At 42.6% G+C, this 23,902-nt stretch overlaps 1 protein-coding gene across 1 annotated transcript in view; it reads right to left on the minus strand.

Annotated features, from left to right (window-relative positions):
• The window catches only part of kazna (kazrin, periplakin interacting protein a), a gene marked incomplete at both ends in the record, with an annotated part of 259,876 nt that overhangs the window by 64,904 nt on the left and 171,070 nt on the right, over positions 1-23,902 (minus strand). Inside the window, one exon of the mRNA XM_080734204.1 lies at positions 14,552-14,659. Within this exon, the coding sequence (XP_080590330.1) occupies positions 14,552-14,659 (108 nt within the window). The remainder of the gene's footprint in view (positions 1-14,551; positions 14,660-23,902) is intronic.

Consider the following 23,902-nt stretch of genomic DNA (forward strand, 5'->3'; position numbering starts at 1 on the left):
CCATAAGATGCAACGCGCTTTGATGATGCGTTTGCATCTTTTAACCACAAGCTTTCAAGGAGCAGCGCTTTAGAGGGCAGGCAACACCATAAGCATATCGTCGTTGTCGGGCAGAAACCTCGTATCTCCAAGTTTCAAATTTGTACGTTCTTTCACCAAGTAAAGCCCCGCTTCATCATACAAGGCCGTCGCACAAAAGTAGTGAAAACAGCAGATCTACAAGCACACAACGCCTCGCGATGCGAGGTGTTGTGTGCTTGTAGATCGGCTGTTTTCACTAGTTTAAATCAAATTAAACATGTTAAATGCAAAACGAACGGTTTTGGACATACAAGGTTTTCACCCAACAACGACGATATTAATTATAGTACAGTTACCGCACAGACCTGTGTGGACACGCTGGCTGGCATGTGAGGCACTGCGACTAGGAAGCACTCCAGCTGCTGCTTGCTACCAGACACTTATGAAGATAAAGTGCTAATCAGCAGGTCTGTCGGGCTTCCTAATTAAATGAATGTACTTGGCGCGCGCTGCCTATTTACACTGCATTAAAGACAGCGTCAAATCACACTGCGGGGACCGGAGGAACAATAGGAAACGGGCTTTCCGGGATACGGATGGCTTGCTGTGCATGACAAAAGGGCTCCATAGAATCGGTGGTTACTGAGCTGTGTGCCGACCTGTGGTTACTGAACATGAACCTGACTTGAACGTTCCGAGTAAAACTAAGCGAAGCTAGCATGCACCTGTCCTTGTACTTTCCTGCGTAATTATGTGGTGCACAGACTTTAGTCAAAATACGGATGCATGCAATTAGCATAGCATGGGGACTGCACTTAAGTCCGACTGCCCATAAGTCCGACATCTCATTATTTCGACAGTGGTTAGGTTTAGTCAAAGTTTTACTGAGGTTAGGGTTAGGTTTAGGCATAGTTTACACATGCTTTCTCTTTCTCACACAAACACACACACACACGCACACCCACACAGGGGCGTCACAAGGGGGGGGGGGGGGGGGGGAGTGCGACTGAGTGGAGGGGCATTAATTATTTTATACTTTAGCTATTGAAAAATAGCAGATATACAAGCTCACAGCATGGCACCGAGTGGTGCCACGCTGCGAACATTTGTAACTCATATTTTGTTTCTGGGGGGGTCCCTGGAACTAAATATTTTGAGATGGAGGTCCGTGGCCAGATACATATCATTTTGGGGGTCCTTCACATGAAAAAGACTTTTCACGATTTTTCAAAAATAGCAGAGCTACAAGCTCGCAGAGCGTCAAGCTTGTATATCTACTATTTTTCAATAGTCAAAGCACAAAATAACACAGTGAATCCTTGTACCCAGGGCCCTGAATTTGGTGCGACACCCCTGCACACACACGCGCACGCACGCACGCACGCACGCACGCACGCACGCACGCACGCACACACACACACACACACACACACACACACACACACACACACACACACACACACACACACACACACACACACACACACACACACACACACACACACACACACACACACACACACACACACACACACACACACAAAAGAGTTGTATACTTCTGGGGAGCGCTGAGGTGATGCACTGAGAGCTCTATCCTTTACATAAAAATCAATGGAAGCGGACGATCTGTCTCTCCGCACCTGTCTATACGCAATACCTCACAGGACAGAAGCACCGCTTAGCACTGCCAAGAAGATGTTATCCATTCAGTCGCTATGCGCCAAAAAGAGAGAGTGGAAAGGAGGAACGATGAACGTGTGTGTGAATGTATGTTTGTGTGTGTGTGTGTGCATGTGGGTAAAGTACAGAATTATGCAGGCAACTGCTTATCTCCACAGTTCAATTGCGCCTGGCGAACAATGTGGTATGCATTTGTTTGACGCCCATATACCTGCAATTCACTAAGTGCAAATGAGAGCAAGTTCACATGAACGACAGACAAAAGGATACTTTGTATGTGTGTGTGTGCGTGTGTGTGTGTGTGTGTGTGTGTGTGTGTGTGTGTGTGTGTGCGTGCGTGTGTGTGTGCGAAGACAGTCAACAGTCAAATTCAGCACAGTGCGGTTGCTTGCGAACAATGCTTTTTTCTCTTTCCGGCATCCTTTTAACATCCATCCACCTGTCATCGGTACTGGCTAGCTGGCACCATCATCCCAACGGGGGGCTCTTGTCAATACACACACATGCATATACGCACGCACGCACTCACACACACACGCACGCACACACACACACACACACACACACACACACACACACACACACAGTGCCCGCCGATGGCAAACTCTTATAAAATATATAAATAACACATTCTCCCACTCCATTTCCCAAGGGTATTTCCAACGCGGCAACCTGCGCTGCCAAACAAGCGGAACAACACAGTGAGATAAACATTATGCCCGATTCCGTTTTCCATCAGTGAGGTCACAGCCTTGTAATGGATGTGTTGTACAGCCCTGGCACACCTGTACCATGGAACAGCCTACGCTCCATCAGGCCAGCAGGCAGACACGGAGACGACTGTAGTCGCCAGAGAGAGAGAGAGAGAGAGGAGAAGGAAAAGGGAGCGTAGGATTCTCTATAGAGTTACTCTCTGTAAGCTTGTAGGGAGAGAGTAGTAGCTATAGTGCAGGAATGCCGTAGCTACACACCACCACATCATGAATGGAAAGGTGCTGTCAAGGTTACAACGGTAGTCGGATGAGTCATTGTCTCCACCAGCCGAAGGCTGAGGGAGAGTATGTTTTCCCCTCCGTCCGTCCGTGCGTCCGTCCGTGTGTCCGTGTGTCCGTGTGTCCGTGTGTCCTCGCAGTTTGTGTGCAGCTAATCTCAGTCACCGTTGGCCCGATCGCTGCCAAACTGAGCACACACACTCCCTGGATGCCAATCTAGAACCTCTGCCCCACATTTTTCAAATCAGCCTCATGGTGGCGCTATAACAGGCCGATTTGTGTGGCCTGGTTGTTACCAGCTAATCTCCGGCGCCGTTGGCCCGATCGCTGCCAAACTGAGCACACACACTCCCTGGATGCTAATTCAGAACCTCTGCCCCACATTTTTTAAATCAGCCTCATGGTGGCGCTATAACAGGCCGATTTGTGTGGCCTGGTGGAGACCTGTGCTCGGAAGAGCACTGCTTCTAGTTGGAAACTACTTTCACTCAAAATTAATTTTCATGTTCTCTCTCATATGCTGGGAAGCAAACGGGAAAAGAGGAAACTCAATTGCATGGCAAATTCTATATATATATAAACACAGAACTACACAATTACTTATCAGTGACTCACACCAATACATTTAGCTTTGTGGCAGTTCATCTTGGCTGTTTGACTGTGTGTGTAGGATGTACAGATTAATATTATTTCTGTCGCTATAGGCAATAGCGTGGAATTTAGAATGGCATATTGCGCTTCTGAGGGGTCCCCCAAGCCTAACTTCAGGCTGCAGCTAGACATCCCCACACATGTTAAAACAAGGAGGGGATGTATACTGCAGTTAGTTAGCTGCATTAGTATATCGGCTGGCCCCAGGCTAAACTACAGGGGTTCGGGAGGAATGCTTAGGTCTTGTATTTGCTGTGACCTCAACATGACAGTGATTTCCTCTCCCACCATCTCTCTCTTCCCTCAGGCACTTCACATGAACGGGGTTAAAAAGGAAACTTGAAATAAGTCTATAAAGTTTGTAACCTTATAGCGCTGTTCAACGTGTGAAGTGGCTGTCTTCCAGCATTTAATATCTTACCTGTCGACTCTCCCTTTCTCAATTTACCTCACTCCACATCCGTTTTTTTCTTTTAGTCATCCCATCATTTCAATTAATTTCATTTCAACCTTTATTTAATTCTCTGAGAACACACTGAGGGCTTGGACCCTCTTTTTCAGCAGTGCCGAGATTACAATAACAACACAAAACACAAAAACAATATGCAAAACTAAAAGAAAAGACAATACAGAATACGAAAATGAATAAAATAACATGACCAAGAGAGTCATCAACATCAATTAAAACAGGTACAATTTAGAATGACCAAAGTTGATACAGTATTTAAAGCGACCTAGGGGAACAAGAGAACTATACTTATGTGAAGCCTGTAAGACTAGGGCTCCACCAAAAAGACGTCGTGCCGGCGTCGGACGGCGTAAAAAAATGAACCGGGGTGAATTTGAGCGTCCGACGTTGACGCTGACATCGGCAGTGGAGCACCCTTCATTAATTTAAACGGGAGCGTTCCCAGCGTTGACGTTGACTCGGCGCTCAACGCGCCCGGTGGAGCCCGGGGGTAAGGCATTCCATGTGAGGCACAACACTTTTCCATTTATTTTTTTCAATCTAGTCTCATCAGTTCTTTTACTCTTTTCTCTCTCTCAGTCAGTAATCAGTGTAAGAAGGGAAGCGCCAATCACCCAGCTGTCTGCTTCACTGCGGCTGCCACTCAGCTCTCCTCCAGACTCACCCCCATCACCACCTTTACTGCCAATCCTGCACTTCCAGACGGCAGCCCAGATTAGCTGCCCCATGGGTGTTTTTAACCCGTGGTTTGAAGGGCAGGGAGGAGAAAAGGTATTAAAGCCCCAGGGGCCGCTTGCACCAGATGGGGAGCACGGTTAGTTTTTAAATCTATGCACGATAAGAGGAATGTGTGCTAGATCAGGTCTAAAATTACACGTCTATTGCATCACATGGGTATACCATTACATCTCACCTGCATGTGTGTATTATGCCAGGTGAAAGGAAAGTGTTAAGTTTTGAAATTTGGTCCAGTTTTTCCAAGGACTACTTTGACAGTTGGACTAGTTTGCCACAGGTAGTGCGGCTAATATGTAATCAATGTTCTAAATTAATACACAGGCAGCTAATTTAACCTACAATTGAATTAAATGGCTTAGCCTATAATATGCCTGGCGGCTCTTCATTGTAATGCTTGCCAGAAATACAGGCTGTAGTCCGGTTTCTCATTTTCTCCCACAACACTACAGGTGCGAAGGTTTTTTTCTGCAATAAAAGCACCTACTATTAATGTATTCTTCATGTAAAGCTAAACACGATTCAGCTACAGACCAAGGTTATTATAGTTTTGCATTTTTCAACAGTTGAAATACAATTTTAGTTTTGACTTTTTGGTTTCAATTGCATTTTAGTTTTTAATTGGTGGGTTTGCTAGTTTAGTTTTTAATTTGTTTTAGTGTTCGTAATATGGATTAGTCAGGGGCAAAATTCAACAAGGGGGAAAACACAAAAATAGCATACAAGTTCACATGTTTGAGTTTGTAGATACCTACAATATATTGTAGCTAACCATATAGCTTTCATAAAACAACAGTAAATATCAAAGCTTATTTTTACCATTTGACCATTGCATATCTGGTTCTGTACCAATATATTAGCTAAGCAATATGTTGTTGGCCTGGAATTTCATCATTTTAGGGGCAAGGCCACTTTGGGGTTCATTTTTTGAGGGAACAAAGGCCAAATGCCAGCGCAGGAAGGCCTTCAAATAAAAAAAGATTTTACTCCATTGAAATAATTAATTGAATTTGAGGGTTAAATTTAATATGTAGAATATCTCCTGTGAAATAAATAAATTGGTATTTAAAATCTGATGCTCAGCCCTGCATATATCAAAGATACTGAATTGGTTTAAAAATGGGGACTCAACAAGACACTGGTGTCTACATATTGACAAGACAGAGACAGTGGTACAGTAAGCTGGGGCTTTAAGGACACTGTGGCCTTAGGGCAAACACTTTTTCTAGGGCACAAGCCCAAACTGAGGGGAAACGACGGCCATGGCCTTCATGGCCTCCCTGAAATTCCTGCCCTGGTCTATACCGTATTTATTTCATTTAGTAAAGTTTAACGAATTTCTACAAACTACTGGCTCCAAAACATTACATTACATTATATCAGCACTTGTGTGCCACTACAACATATACTGTACAGTAAGACTATTCAGACTTAAAATCAAATATAATTTTTATATTGCAACGCCTGTGATGGTAGCGTAACCATCACTCATGTTTCCTCTTACCGGAACCATGAATAAACATTTCCATTGCATTGGCGTCCCATGTTTATTATTGGATGGTTGTTTACCAGACGTTAGTTTATTCCTCAGGTGTTGTCACGAGAACAATTGCTTCATAAACTTTAGATTCAGATCATAATACCTCCACCAAAAATGAGTGAATGAGCAAAAAGAGGATATAATGTGCCACAGAGGCACAAAATTCCACGTCCAGGCACTCAGGTGTATTTAACAATAAAAGGCCTTTATTCAATGGGCTAGAACATTATTAAAATACACCATCGGCAAACGCCTTCTTCAGGGTGTTACTGAACAAAGACAAGATGTAGGCCTAAAAATGGGTGAATGCTTGAATTGTATATGTTTTGATAGATGATAAATAATTGATAATTTTTTTTGGTAAATGTGGAATAAATAACTCCTACTGTAAGAGTCGTTGATTATCTTTAAACAACAACTTAGACCAAGGTCCCTTTCAAGCATAAATTGTTCAGCATGCATGCTTTCAGATCAAAAAGAATACAGAGAACAGACAAATACTACACAGCTGTACAGGCATTGTTCAAAATGTGACAAATAAATCAATCTTGATTCATCAGGCATTTCCTCTAAACTAATTGATGAGCTCTTATTTCCACTGCAGCACGACTCTATGAGGAACACACTACTTGACTACTACCTATCCACAACACCAAAGCTAATAATGTGTACAAGAATGTAATTTGCATTCAATGTGCCGCTCCAGATTAATTTACCCAAGAAGCTGTTTACAACAAGGAGACATTTCTCCAAAGTCAAAGAAGTGGTCATGTTTGGAGGCACTGAAGGGAAGGAAGACACACATGGCTTCACCTTCAGCCTGGTAATTACTACACAGTGAAATTGATAAGAGTTCATTTAATTACATTTCTCCCAGTCAATCATTTTTTACTCACTATAATAATTACTGGACATAACGCTAGCTAAACGATGAGCTGACCAACAATGCATTCCTTTATTGGCAGTGCATGGATATTCATCCATTGTACAGTGTTGGTAAAGAAGATGATATTAAACCACCGGATACCCTGTAGAAAACCCAACTGCTATCATGGCTCTGCACGCACCTTATACAGCAACACACACACATGCACACGCACACGCGCACGCGCGCACACACACACACACACACACACACACACACACACACACACACACACACACACACACACACACACACACACACACACACACACACACACACACACACACACACACACACACACACACAGGTCAAATCATTGTGCTTGAGATGACAGCTAATATAATGACTTCCTGAAGAAGCAGAGGCGATAATCCCCACATTCACCACCCATTGAAATCCAACTTTTTGACCTCCTGACCTTTGAAATCCAATCCTCTTCAGCCCTTTAACTTTAACCCTTTAACAGTTTGTGTATGGATTCCCCTTTTCAGGCTAAGTATGCTCATTACTTCTACTACATCCTATCATATCTCTTATGATTTTAGTCTTGAGGCAAAAGCTTCCTCCAAACCGAAAATTATTCGAAAATAAAGCTGATGTTCCGCCTCTCCCGACTTATATTTTGCCTTTGCAGTCGCATAAATAAATCCTAGCTTGCTGCTTAGCTGAAATGGAAATTTAGAGATATATATATTGAAGATTCAAATATATTGTCGTGAGCGAAAATGACACACAGATGACAGCTTCCTGTCGTAACTTTTGTGAGGCGCAGTTAAACCCTCTGAAGCATTTGAAGATTGTGGAATAGTCAGAGATATTGTCGATCTGTGAGCTTGTACAGTAGATCTGCTATTTTCAAATGGTTGAAATCTATATAGGGCTGACGGCCAGTGTGTTTTGTAATAATAATCAAAATCTACAAAGTGACAAAGTGACTAAAGTCTTCAAATAATTGTAAAAAAAAAAAAAAAAAGTACAATATTTCCCTCTGAAATGGAGTAGAAGTAAAAGTATTGACAATCAAAAATACTCCAGCGAACTAAAAGTATCTCAAATTTGTACAGTACAGCACTTGAATAAATGTACTTTAGTTACTTTCCAACTCTGCTCTGTAGAACAATGGCATCATATGTATCTGTAGCACAATGCACTTAATACTTTCCACTATGATTGGGTGTAATCGGTCTAACAGTACAACATCGATAGCTATGCAGCTTTAGTCTGGCTGTGTTTAAAGCACGGTGAGAAGGCGCGCGACATTACTGCTGCTGTGGTACAAAATTCTAATTTCACACTCGCCACGCGTGAGTAAAAATGCAAAACACAAGTGCTAATCAGAGCTGCATTTTCTCCTCAATCCCTTCGCATTTAGTTTGTACTCAGTGAAATCCATTTAACTCCAAGAGTGTACAAAATGGAACCGAATGGACCTTACGGGTCCCTTCGGTTCCATTTGTACACTCATGGTGATAATTAACACAGGGAGTTTTACTGTGCACTCAACCAATGCTGCACTATAATTCTTTGGGCTAGCCTTCACATCCTTTCCTCTCTCTCTCAGTCTCCTCTCTCCCTGTCACAGCCTTTTCCCCTCTGGATATCCTCTTTGTATGGCTACAACTTCTTCTTCTTAGCTCTTATTATATTCATTGTTTTATTTTTATTAATTGAAAAATCATGAAGCTGTTTTTTTTAAAGAACATTTTTCAATTTGGAATTTAACAATTTTGTATTATAACAACAAATCAACATGATTAAAAAAATTGCCTAAATTCATTAGTCTGATAACCATTTAAGCCCTACTCTATATTTCATCGTACATCGGTGTCATAGAAAAATTGTATTACAATGTGGCATGTTGTGACTTATGAGCTATTTTTTTTTTAAATGTATCAATACAATTTTATACAAAAAAAGTTACATTGATTAGTTTGATTAACTGTTACACCCCTTCTTCTTTGACTTCCTGAACTTCAATATTAACATGATCGCAACAAGCACACATGTGCAGCTGGGAGTGCACACTTCATCAAGATGCTGACATAGACAATTAGACATACAGTAGTTTGACAGCTAATGTGCAGAAACAGAGTCTGTCTCAGAAATGATATGGTGTTCCAAGGTTACCTTCTGCTCTATCCTTTTCCCCTTACGTTCTAGCCTCTGTTTCTCTCCCACACGCACCATCGCTGTCGGGTGGAAACCTTTAATGTCCAAAACTGATACTTTTAAGCAAAATAATGTGAAAATCAAACCTCGGTTCGAAGTGGAGCGGTGAATTTGAGCAGCTGTACCCTATGTGAGTGAGTGAGTGAGTGTAAACTGTGCCTGTGAGTGAGTGGTGAGTGTGCCTGGCCTGCACAAAACAGCGCCCCTCCTTTAACTAGTGTTTTGTGTGTGGCCACACAAAAGGTATTGCCAGACTACGGACACGGCCAGCCAGCCACCCAGCCAGCCACCCAGCCAGCCACAGACATACCCACGGACATACCTGTTCATTGGGAGCGCTTTCACCGCTCCAAAAAGTACCTGTGTTCCAATGGAACCAATGTAGTTATCATTTAGTCACAAGCTCTTGTTAACTCTTTGAGCGCCAGCGCCCTCTAGGGGCCAAAGAATGCCAGCGCATCTCTCATAGGCGAGCGCTTTAGCTTCCAGGACTTCAGCTTCCAGGACCTGACGTCCTCACGTTCATGCACGGCATGGAAATGTCCCGGATGAAGATGCTAACAGAATGGCTATTCCCATTTTGTCATCTAAAAGATCATTTTTGGGCGATTTCGCCGTAAATAAACCTCGCGCCGCTTTCCTAAAACACAAAAAAGAGATATAAGCCTTTAAAGATGCGGTCTTTCATTGGATTAGGCGGAGATTGGCGATTGCGTTCGCAAATTACGGCCGGCCGGGACGTTGTTAGCTTTCGGCTAGTAGCTACAAAAATCAAGCCAGGCTTCAGAAGGCCTCTTATCATTTTATTCATTTAATTAAATAAAGCCGAACTACTTCGGGATCGGCACACTCGTGTACTCATCGGAAGCGGCGCCGAACATCGGGTGAACATTGGGGAGCTCAAAAATGTATTTTAAACCATTTTTAATGGAATATATCGTCGGACAGAGTAGAACGGCTAGCTGGCTAGCGGCTAGCGAGCCAGGACCACCCACGACTCTACAAGCAGCTCGGGGTAAGTGAATTAATAAAAAAAAGATTGTATTGGATTGAAATAAAGCCGAACTAGTTCGGGATCGGCACCAGATGAGTTAATACTTTTCACTTAAACCTGGGGTCTTCAATCCTTTTTATACCAGTAAGACTCCCTAATCGGGAGATAAGCGACCGTTGGTCGCTTATCTCCACAAATAGGCCAAAAGTTTGTTTTACCAACTGTTTACCCTACTAACAAGCTGTTTACCATAGCAACCATGTTTTTTACCTTAGCAACCAACTGTTTACCCTAGCAACCAACTGTTTACCACAGCAACCATGTTTTTTTTACCCTAGCAACCAACTGTTTACCCTAGCAACCAATTGTTTACCATAGCAACCATGTTTTCTTACCCTAGCAACCAACTGTTTACCCTAGCAACCAACTGTTTACCATAGCAACCATGTTTTTTTACCTTAGCAACCAACTGGTTACCATAGCAACCACTGTTTTAGACCACTGTTTCTTGCCGGTCTTATATAAGGGTCATTTGTGTACGGTGTGATGTCATACTGATGTCAGCAGTGTGATGTCATACTGATGCGGAGATATGAGCAGGGCAAAGGTGTGACGTGTGACCGACGGACGGACGGACGGCCGGACGGACGGCCGGTGGAGGTTTTGATACTAAACTGCGATCTCACGGTCGCAATTAACAACTTGAACCCTAATGTCCATATTCTGAGAACTGTAGCCAAAAATAGCAGATCTACAAGCTCACAACACCTCGCAAGCTTGTAGATCGGCTATTTTCGGCAAAGAGGGTTGGTGTAGAGGGGAAAAAGAGCAGACTAAGTACAGAGTGAGATGTCACGTTTATTACATAATGACAGCTGAAGTGGTTAAATATCTGAAAACACAAATTGACATGATACCAAAATACACTGATGATTGTGCTGTCAGACAATGAAACTATATGGAATCTATGAAAAGGTTGTGGGGGTCCCTGCTTCATCTCTCTCTCAACTAAGGGGTCCTTGGCCTGAAAACGACTTAAACAATAACATGTTTTTTTGCTATTGTTGTTGGCATTCATTGAAGGGGAAATAATAAAAAGTTACATGGATACATACTGTATGTGATGTCTGCCCGACAGCAACGATATACAGTCTACCTGTCTGTTTCCATCATTCTCTCACAGTCTCCTCCCCATCTGTCTCTTCCTATGTGTCTGTCTCTCTCTCACACCTCTCTACCTGTCTCTCTGGGATTGCATGTCTGTGACCAATCTGCTGATCCTGTCCTCATTCTGAGGAAACTCCTGGTGATATACACGGCCTTGGCCCATGCAGAGGAGGTGCGCACGCGCACGTGTGTGTGTGTGTGTGTGTGTGTGCGCACGCGCGTGCGTGCGTGGATATTCCCTGAGTTTGCACTTTGTCGGCACAGAGGAAGCAATGCTAGCCTAGAACCAATGCACCAGCTGTTCTGTGCTGCAGAAGAGGATGTGTACATGACTGTGTGTAGTGGTGTGAAGTAAGAGGTACTCAAGTACCGTACTTACATTTTAGGTATTTCTTACTTTACTTGAGTATTTCCAGTGTTCAATACTGTATGCTTCTACTCCACTACATCTCACAGGCAAATATTATACTTTTACTCTGTTACAATTATTTGAAAACTTTAGTTACTAGTTACTTTTTGATTATTATTACAAAAAATACATTGCCCACTTCAGCCCTATATTATACATTTCGGCCATTTCGTTTTTTTATACATTTTATATTTGTGTATTTTATAAATGAGATTCTGCATAATGAGCACTTTCTACTTTTTAAGTAAGTAATTTTTACACCAATAATTCTTTACTTTTACTCAAGTACATTTTGAATTCCAGACTCTTACTTGTAACAGAGTATTTCTATATTGCAGTGTTGACACTTTTACTTAAGTAATAAAAAGCAGTACTTTTTTCATCAATCCGATGTGTGTGCACGTGTGTGCACGCGCGCGCGCGCGTGTGTGTGTGTCTGTGCGTGTGTGTGAGTGTGTGTGTGTGTGTGTGTGTGTGTGTGTGTGTGTGTGTGTGTGTGTGTGTGTGTGTGTGTGTGTGTGTGTGTGTGTGTGTGTGTGTTACATTGTGCATACACATGTTCAACAGTATATCACAGTGTATGTCTGAAAAATAAAGGTCAGTGTATCAGTGCAATTGATGACATATGTAATCACATCTGTCTGTCAACTGCTGGCCTCTACTAGTACTACACTGTTACATCCTGAGTGTTTGTGAATCTACACTCTCAAGAGTTAAAGGAGTAGTTCACCCCCAAAATGACTTTTCTTTCCTATTGATTACTCATGCCATGGAGACTTGAGTTCAATAATAATAATTTTTTGTTAAGAGAAAAGAAATTGGTTGCTACTGCAGGGAACAGTTTAGTGTGAAAACCTGCAGCAGTTGTGTCACGCTGTCACACTAAGCTGTCATGCTAAGCTGTTACCCTTGCCTGTCACACTGTGTCACGCTTGCCTGTCACACCCACACACTATGCTCTTTTACACCTCCTACAGGCGCTTGCTGTAACTAGACCTGTAATAATCAGTGTTAAGCCTGTTCAGTTGTGGTAGATCAGCTCAATTTCTGTCTTAGGAATGCAACAAAAAACTAAAAATATTATTGAACTCAAGTCTCCATGGTGTGAGTGAGTAATCAATAGTAAAAAAGTGATTTTGGGGGTGAACTACTGTACTACTTTAAATGAATGAACATTGGGGATTTTACGGTGTGACTGTACCTTCGAATGAAAGATGCACACCGAATTACAACTATAACTAATTTCTACACACTGTAGTTTCAACCGCACAACATTGGAAGTTCACACATGTCAAAGAGATTTGGTGTAGAGGGAAAAATAAAGGGTGGGGGGCAAGTACAGAGCCCTCGGGAACCCCGGTCAATGAAGTATACATTTAAGTGGTTAAACGTTTTCATGTTGGCTTGTCGCTGTGTGCAGGGCAGGCCAAAACAAATTCCTTGTATGTAAGTACCCTATTCTTGGCAATAGACTGCTTGTCTGATTGTGAATGAAATGTAACGCTATGAAAGATACAATTTGGACCTTGACACACTACGCTGATCCCAGATACCCCTTAGCAAGCTGCATAATGAACCTGCTGCTGCTCGTGAGCCCTCTCGTGGTCTCGCTCCCAGGAGCCTAAGAGGAGAGGAGACTGGCAGATCAACAAAACCACTCTAGTGGGGAAAAGGCCCTGGAGAGAGCCTGGTGGACACAGTGGAGATTCCTGCTGCACTGTGGCATCATGCCACAGTGGACGGCCGGCCAGGAAGAGCTTTCGTAGACCTGCTGGTGCCATTACTGGCAACTCTGAACCACAACACAACCGCCCATGTCCTTGAAAGGAGCTCGCGTCTCATAAAAGGCCTGGACGATCTAAGTGGTCAGTGTAGATAGCCAGGAAGAAATGAATAAATCGAAACATGTCTGGCCACAGTGGATAGAAGGCTATAAATAAGCTGATCCTATCAAGATAAAAAGAAAAAGAAAATCTTCCCTTTCAGCTTTGGATGCAACATACTAATACTGTAGTTGTGTTGATGCAACCATTACTTATAGCATAAACAGCAGAAATGCATTAAATTAACTGGAAGGCAGAAATGCATTAAAAGACCAAGAAAGAAATAATCTGATTTTCTAACAGAGACAGCAAAACTTTCGGACAGAGATCCTGGGTTACATAAGTTCTTAAGTAGAAGTCTCTGTGAGTGTGGTAGGCTCATGCATACACATGCAGCGATTGGTTTGATTGTTTAGTATAATGCTATGTGAGAGTCCGTAGCAAGTAGCAAGTGAACCGTTAAAAACATTCTGCGGGTGAGTGTAAGAGTAACAACCAAGTGACCGTTTGCACAAAGCATGTCATCCATATTCACATACACAGTACATCGTTCTGTCAAGTGTCACAGTATACATCATTGTGGTCGATCATGCCCCACTGCCTTTCCATAACAGCTCCATGTCCACACAGTGAGTGAACAGGCAGGCTTTATGATTGGTACCAAGGCTCTCTACTACGCTTTAAACTCACTTGGTGTAACACCAGCCACGGGCAACCTTTGTAGAGAGAAATAGTAGTCGTCTCGTCAGCATGAATGACACATCTTTGTGTGTGTGCGTGTGCACGCGTGCGTGTGTGTGCGAGCGTGCATGTGACTGTGTGTGCGTGCGTGCGTGCGTGTGCGAGCGTGCATGCGTTTCACGCTAGCTCCACAGAGTCTGCCATGACTTCCTCCAGGCTGTTACTGCAAAGAAGGAGATGTTCTTTCTCGACAAACCTAACCCGGCCTCAGTAAGAGATAAAGGCAAAGTGATACCTTTGTCCAGGGAGGCGTCTGGAGAATTGAAGTCCATGAGGCTGCTCATGTCAGTCTTGTAGCAGAGATCAGGGGTGGCTGTCTTCTGCCTCGGGTGCACTGCCGTGTCTGCAGGAGGAGGACAAACAACAGGCTTCATTTAACCAACAAGATAAGAGAGATTTCACACATGATGAGCTTTACACTTGACTTTCCCCCGCCTCTGGGCTATTCTAAATTATTCCACTTTGCTATTCATGTAATTTGTTGTTTTTTGAATTGTTCACCTTCACGCTGTGTTCCCTCGCCGTTCGCCTTTGATTCCCAGCTCACCTATTTGTCTTTTACTTTTAGGTTTTTCTTTTCTTTTTTTAGGTTTTCTTTCTTTCGCCGAGCTCCCTTCGTGTTTCCTTGTCTCACAGACACACTTCTTTTTTCTCCCTTTCTTTTCTGTCATTTAGATGTGTGAATAAGCTAAAACACAATGACAAACCCATGCAGACCTACAGTGAACCCAAGTTGCTTTCTTTCAAATATTCTTCCCATATGCGCATGAATAAAACATTCCACTGTCCGCTTGCACATCATCATTTATACTTCTCTAGTATAATGTATTGTGTGCCACAAACAGCTAGATCTACACACTCAAGTGTCACATCGCGATGCATTATGAGCTTGTAGATCTGCTATTCTTTGCATTAACATGTCATGCGATTAAAGCAGCTTTGTCTCAACCGTTGCCAAATAATCTTGTAACACAGGGGTAAGATCCTCCCTCCCCAGTGCAATTTTTGTATGATGCACCCTGTACGTATGATCTTGAACAGCGAGATGATGTGTTCTCATTTACTACCATGGACTAACCACCTAATGTGGCATCCGTGAGTAAGTGACCAAAATTTGCCACCGTCTTTGGTGGCATGGGAAAAACAGAACCCACGTTTTCAGAAATCAGATGTTTCAAAATGTCATCATATCTCAGAAAACACGTGATAACAAAAAAACTAAAAGGAGACATTTGATGTTTGGAGTCGAGACCCACTAGTGAAAACAGCAGTCCATAAAAACCCAGTGCTTGAGCTGTAGTGGATTCTGCATGTAATAAAACCCTTTAGAACAGCGCATTATGCAGTGTTTCTCAAGAGGAGCATCAATGTTACTTATGCCTGCTATTAATAATATTAATTATCACCCTGGTTGTGCAACAATGAAAAAAGGGACACAAGAGCCTATTTACAGCCATAATCCACTCGAAAATATGCACTTTGTCTGTTTAATTATCATCCTGATTTGATTAGTTAGAAATAAAACCGCTAGCAGATGCTTTGGTGCTACACACTTGATTGTAATGTCTTTATGGAAGGCTGCACAGTGGTGGGTCATTATGGAATACTGTAGCACTTTAGGACTGAAGCCTGAGTGAGTTATGCTCGGTTGCACACTGTGTCGCACACCTACAACATCGATCTACACGCTCATAACGCGCCACGGCACAACACGCTGTGAGCATGTTGATCTGATATCTAAATCAGTAGTTCTCAAACCTTTTCATACCAAGGAGCCCCAAATTGATATACTGTACTGTAATTGGCCGTGCAGACTCCCATGTGAAAATATTTTGTGCCAGAAGATTTGTATTAAAAAATGTCACTTTCATGATTTTTTCAAGAATGTTCAAAAACAGCAGATGTACAAGCTCATAGCGCACTGTTAGCTTGTATCTCTGTATATCTGCTATTTCTGAATATCCAACACTTGAACTTGAACACTTTCCAAGTTTTGGTGTGTTAAGCTGGTCAAACGGTGCGCGTCAATCATGTGAACATGACATTAATTCCTAATATCAGACTGTTCACTAGTTGCAACTATTACTATATCGCTGTAAAGAAGTGGGTGTGCTGTGTGGCTATGTAAATGTGTGCTAATGAGCTTGGTGCATGAACACATGCATACTTGGAGCCATTTGAAAATGATCAAAGAAATGTACGTGTCTCCCCTGGTGCACACTAGGCTGATATAGGAACATTTAATGAGCAGAACGAATTGATAGATGGGTGCCAATGAGAATACATAAACATATCTGTGTGTGTGTATAATATACGTGTTTGTAGACGCAGCGAGAACAAGAGAAATTAAGGTAGAAAGAGAGAGAAACTGAGAGAATAAGTGAGTGTGATGTGGTGTGGGGTTATGTACACCTACTGCATGTTTGCATGCAAATGACTTCCAAATGCATTTGCTTTTATCTATGCACACAAAACTACACTGCAGGAGGAAAACTAATTGTGTAGATAACATGACGCTTGAGGCATTTGGGAGAAAACAAAGACACCGAGGAAGCAAATAATTAATGCAAAGCATGCCGCAACCATCATCTCTAACCGAATCAAATAATTAATGCAAAGCATACTGCACCCATCATCTCCAAACAAATTTCTTTCAGCACAATCAAAAGGAACTATAAATCGTCAATGAATAATGTGCAGTTGTTTACCATCCATCAGACAGTTACTCTCTCTATGTATGGGTTGAAAGGCTGTCATGCTACAGACACACACATAAGCACATAAAGGGATGTGGTTCTGCATATACTGTATATGAATGCAGTGCACATACACATAATGCATGTACACTTGAACATACAATACAGTACTGTATATATATATATATATACAAAAGTGTGCCCACGCACACTAAACACACATAAGCAAATCCACCTACATTTCTCTGTCTCTCTGTCACACACGGGCACGCACACGCACGCGCACACACACACGCGCACATGAAACACTTCATTTTTTTTTTTTTTTTTTTTTTCCACACTTCATAAACACTGCTTAAAAACACAAACATTAGCATTTTTATGACTATGAGGACGTGATTTGGTTTCCTTTGCCCAGTTCTGTGGCTTCTACTATATGCGTTTGATTCCCCACTGGTGGCACATAGCGAGTGCATATTGAATGCATCGCTCCCAGTCATTTTGCATAAAAATGTTCCACTAAAGGGACTTTGTCACAGCACCATCTGCACTTCGCTTCGCTACTCCCCCCCCCCCCCCCCCCCCCCCCCCGCCCCGCAAAAAGAATGACGTACAGTACAGTCTAATAACAATTCTCATTCCGCCACAGTCTACGCAGTAAAATCCTTAAGTACCGTCCCGTAAGTACCAAAATCAACCCCCCTATACTACACCTCTCGTCATCCTCCTCCACTTTCTTCTTTCCCTCTGTCATCTGCCCACCACCCACCAGACCACCCACTTATTAGCAGCTGAATTATTTGCTGTAATTGAGGACAGATGAACCCAAGGTCCAGGGTTAAGTGTTATCATTATGGCTAGATTTAGCCGTTGAGGTCTTTCAGATGGACTTCATGAGGATGTTAATGACAGACCGGCTGGCTTGCTGTGCCCCACATCCATGGCGTTTGCTGAGAAAGTACCAGGGTTTGTTTTTTTCCAAATCGGTCTGGATTACCTCAACACTTGGTGTGTTTATGTGTGTGTACTGTATGGGCGTGTATTCTGTAATTCGCTAGCTTGCTTCACAGTCTCTCAAGACATGCGTCGGCTCCCACATTTTTCAAACGCTTCCTCCTACCAGTCTGTACTTCAGAAGCCCTGGAAATGTGTAGGTGGATGTCACATAATTTCCTGTGAAGTTTGCACAAATAACTCCTACTGCAAGGGTCTTTAACAGGGGGTCCGGGACCCCTACAGGGGGTCTTCAGAGTTACTACAGGCGGTCCTCAAAATCTTTGTGTGATAGAAACTTTGTTCTCCTTTTTTATATTATAATTCAGAGCCAAGAGGGAAGCACACACATCACCAGACATTTTACAGGTGCCGAACCAAAAATACACACCATAGGAAGAAGAGGAAGTCCGCACACTGTTCCAATGCTCTGTTCCAGTTTTTTTTTTTCTAAATTTTTTTCTCTCTTTTTGTATTACTTTGATTACAAATTGTGTCATTGACAGAATATAAATGGAATTTCAAGCCATAAAATAATGCACATTGCACTTGTCTTACGTTATGTGGAAATAAAGCAAATAAAAGAGAGAAGTTATCAAGTGATGTCATTTTATCAACTGGCCCGTGGCCCCTTGACATTTTTGTAATGTGGCCCACAGGCACAGAAGTTTGAGTATCCCTGGTCTATGTAATACATTGTGTATGTTGAGGAGCCTATGTGTGTGTACGTATTTTATTGTCATGATGGCAATTTGTAGGCGTGTGGCTGAGAGTGAGCTCAGATTACATGGACAGTAAAGGTAAAACATGACATTGTATCAATATGTAGTAGTAGTTCAGGAAAAGTGAAAGATCCATCGAATCCATTCATCCAAATAACATCAAAGTCTATCACATGCTTTATTTTGAGTATAAAAGGCTTTTTTGTATTTGAACAAATGAGGCCTGCTGTGGTCTACTACATCTCATGATTTGCCAAGTTTTGTTTTATGGCTCCCAGAAGTATGACGCAAAATCAAATAAAACCCTCTGAATTAGAGGAAGTTGTAGTCTAACAAGAGAGTTTTAAAGACATTACAACCATCAATGTGACAAGGAATCCATATCCCTTGCTAGTGTTATGATCATTCCATATAGATTTGTCTTTTTTATGATTTTGTTCAGTAACTTGCTCAGGGGTGTAGTATAAAGGTCCAGATTTGTTTATAGACTCAAGGAGGCCTAGAACAGCTACAGTATGAGGAGAAGGATGGTGTGTGCACCGGTGGCAATTTTGGAACAATCAGACGTTTAATCTCCCTTGGTTCTGTGTCTCTCGCGCCTGCTCGCTGGCACATTACAGCTTGCATGAAGAAATACTTCCTTAAACTTGTGCCTAAACCTACGTATAAATCACGCTGTTGTTCTGAGTGACCTATTTGGCCCGTTAGATGACAGAATCATTTCTCTCCTCTTTTCTTCTATTTTATTATTAACTGGCAAAGACACCGCAATTTGCCTATTATCTCATTGTGAGTAAAAATATGCAACCAAGAGTCAAGGAAGATAATTAAGTCACCCAGCTGAAAACAAAAGAAGCACTGCAGCCACATGCACTTAGACCACAAACTACAGTATGCATAATAGTAAATGATAATTAAAACTAATGAGGCAAATGGATTAACACCAATGGGACTTTTGATTGGGGTGTTAATATTCAAGCTGCGAAATCGCAAATGAGAAATGAGGAAAGCACATCCATCTTTTTTATCTACTTCAAATTCCATAGAACTGGATTAGATTCAGATTCAGTGTGCAGGTCCGCTGCACAGACAACAAATGCCAATCTTATGTCTTTTAATATCTAGTAGAATGGTAGGCCAGGGGCGACGGGTAAGGTAGGCAACAGAAGCCTAAGCCTAGATTTACTGCTGACAATTGCGCACATACAGTACATAAAGTATAGATATGCCTAGATTATGGTATTATTGTGTGTTATTGATGCTGCAGCCGCCTGGTGACAATCATGTGACACGGATGTGGATTGTATGTAATTCAGAACCACGGACAGCGTTCTTTGTTGTGTGTGGAGGTCTGTGCACGGCTGTGTGCCCATGACAGAGAAAAAGTAGGTTGAAACAAAGATGAGATCGGAGATTGACAGACAGACAGAGACAAATCGTCTGACCAATGCTGTAACTTGATCAGTCAGTGACTGACTCAGTCGGAGATATTCATGTTTACAGGGTTGGCACCGCTGTTGCAGTCCAACCAATAAAAATGAAAGTTGCTTCATCTTAACTTCCCCAAAGCTCTGAAGAGCTAACACTAAACATCCTGTAGACTTCCTGTAGAGTGCCTCTGTGCCTCTGTGATTTCGCTGATTCATATGAAAGTCGGTTGCCAACCTTTGTGGCCTACAATGGAATTCAGCCCTTGAAAGCAAGGACCCCACAATGTTTTGCTTCTCTCACCACAACGCCTTGTCAGGGAGAAGTGTGTCCTCCCACTGTGATATTCTCTCTGAACAGAAGCCAAAGAAGACAGTTTTACCTCTATGTGTTAAGGAGAGAAACATAGTTAAGAATACAAACGTCACTGTGTATTTTTAAGAAGTGCCAGCCGCTTCTAGAAGTGTGTTTGTGTGTACTTCTGTTTGGCATCCGTCCGTATGAATGAGCGCGGCATCAACAGCTGCAGCTGATTGCAACACAAAGATGCAATCAATTACACCAATTAAACACAAACAGGAGACAGAGTACAACACATGCGCCACTTAACTCATTGACCGCCACAGGACGAGTTTGATGAGACGAGTTATGTCTTTTGATGCTGGAGGGTGCTGTTCACAAGCCTATGTGTCACCAATTATTTCTGGGGTTCCCTGGACGTTACCTGACCTAACCGGAACAAAAATGCTTTTCCTTTTATTTTAAGAAAAAGAACACATGCCAAAAAAAAAACACACATAGCATGTATGTGGCGAGGGGCTGGACGCAAGGTTGAAGCGGAAGCCTCCATTTTTTTATATGGATGGTCGCATAAGGACATGGATTATTTTCCGATTCTCCCATGAGCGGATCGGAGCGATGCAGAATATTCCGCGATTTTGCAAAGGTTGGTGAAAAACGCTCTGAATCAAGTAAGACAATGAGTTAAAGACATGTGCAGTTTCTTCTGTATTGTTGATTCTTCTTGTTTGTTTTTGTTGCTCGGCTGTACACAACAGTCCTTTTTCTTTTTTCTTACTTTCCTGTAACTTGTAACCTTAACTGCTGTGCCGCCTCTGGACAACTGAATATCCCCCCTTGGGATAATAAAGGTATCTATCTATCTATCTACACACACACACACACACACACACACACACACACACACACACACACACACACACACACACACACACACACACACACACACACACACACACACACACACACACTCTCTCTCTCTCAGTCAGCATTCTTAACAAATAAAAGTAGTACTGACTGAATACCAGCACAAACATCAAATAGAGAAGTACAGTCTGAATATCAGCACCCACACATCATATAGGGTAGTACCACCTGAATACCAGCACTGACAAATCATATAGAGTAGTAGGCCTACCATCTGAATACCAGTGTGTCCACATACCAAATAGAGTAATGCCAGCTGAATACCAGCGCCCACACAGGAGAGTACTGTATAAATACTATACTGTAGCTGACAGAAAAAGGATAATCCGTCCAGCTAAATGTGCCCAATTATGACGGTCTTATACATTCATTACATGTGACATTGTGTAATGTTCAAAATGTGATAATCCACTTTGGCTGACTGTATATGAGTTGAATTGAGTCTGTTGTGGGATGAGATGTCAGCTGACATACAGTATGCAGGGATAAAGTCTGTACCTCGAGAAACAAAACAAGACCATTTTTAACCACACAGACTTGTGGTTGCTGCTGTGCGTGGCTAAATACTGCTCCATATTATTCCAAGCACTGAACAGGTGTGGGAGGCAATCATCATTTATTTAGTCACATTTACATAGGCCTATACATTTGCCTCTGCAAGACTGAGCCAATAACATGTAATGCGTCAAAATGTGTTCCACTGTAAGGTGCCTGCAATGGTGATTGGAATGGATGCTAAGATTACAGAGCATTATAGCCCGCAAGTGCACACGCATGAACACGGCACATACACAAACCTGCGCACGCACGCACGCGCACACACACACACACACACACACACACACACACACACACACACACACACACACACACACACACACACACACACACACACACACACACACACACACACACACACACACACACACACACACACACACACACACACACACACACACACACACACACACAATCTTGGCAGCTGTTAATGCAGAGCTGTCTTTCAGCACTTTGCATTGGAATTAGACAGATTACCAGAGGCTAGTTTACACCATGACAGTCCACAATAAGCCCTGCTGTTAACACCGCTAGCAGAGACTGCCACTGGCATAAATCTAGCATAGTTTGAGCATTGTTGCCTTCAGTACTTTGCATGAACTCTCAGGGAATTCTTGAAAAAACAAAGTAGAAAATAGAATTAGTTTTTTGGTATGCTCTACTTTTCTTTATTGATCTGTTGATCCGCATTCTATCATGACGTCCTCTGCAGGAAAAGGTCTGACAATTTCATGAAGACCTTTGATCACAATTACTATCGGGTGTGTGTTATGGTTCTCACTCCGACGTTGCGTTCGTCCAACTCTCCCCATTACAAACCCTGTCTCTAACCCTAACCGCACGTGTAGCCACGTAGTCGGGGTAATGAGACATCGGACCGACGTGTGCCCCTCATTATCACCAACCTAGCATGATAGCATTGCAGTGCTTATTAACTGAGAAAGTAGAACGTTAACACCAATCCCCCATTGAACTGTTGCACCAATCAGTCCAACTACCACTTTTCAGTATACGTTCAGCAGGCCTGGCTCTAACGGGCTGGATGGACTACGTATAGTTATGATATAAACTCCTACTGTAGTACAGGCACGTCACGCACGCGCGTGTGTGTGTGTGTGTGTGTGTGTGTGTGTGTGTGTGTGTGTGTGTGGTTTTTTTTTTTTACAGGTTACAGGTGCAGACTATTTGTTTTCTATATTTGGCAGCCTAGGACATACCCACAGGCTGGGTTTCAACAACTTGGGATGCCCAAAAAAGAGGCAAAAAGGCTGGCAAAGTATTGTGCCGTCTCTGCTATAATCGGCAGCCGCCACATATGGCGGATACGCTACTACTTATACCCGTAGAGTACCAAGTGACTTGCTATTGTATTATGAAGACATATGCCATGAGTTTGTAAGTAACTCTACTGCACCTATAATATTTGTGTCCTTGTATGCATCTCCTTTGTGTGAACATAAATAAATGGTTAAAATGTGTGTGTGTGTGTGTGTGTGTGTGTGTGTGTGTGTGTGTGTGTGTGTGTGTGTGTGTGTGTGTGTGTGTGTGTGTGTGTGTGTGTGTGTGCGTGTGTGTGTGTGTGTGTGTGTGTGTGCGTCCATGTGCATGTGCATGTATGTGTGTGCGTGCGTGTCTGTGGGTGTTCCTCCACTCAGGAGAAAAATCCAGAAGAATTATAAGCTTTCATGGTCTGACAATTCCCTTTCCACGTCTCTCTCCCCCTCGTTCCGGTTTCATCTCTTCTCCCTCCCTCTTCCTTAGTTGACTGAATCTGCCACCATTTCTATCACCCCACCCCCACCTTTAAGAGGTTCGCCCATGCCTGGGCAAAGCAGAGACTGTCATCTCTTCTTTCTTCTCTCTCTCTCTTGCCATATTTTATCTGTCAGCGCAGGAGAAAGGCGGTGGCTGGAACAAAAGCAGGTCTTAATGAGGAGCGGAGGTGATTAAAGAATGAACAGA

Source organism: Nannobrachium achirus, assembly GCF_963921795.1.
Source record: "Nannobrachium achirus genome assembly, chromosome: 9".
NCBI lineage: Eukaryota > Metazoa > Chordata > Actinopteri > Myctophiformes > Myctophidae > Nannobrachium > Nannobrachium achirus.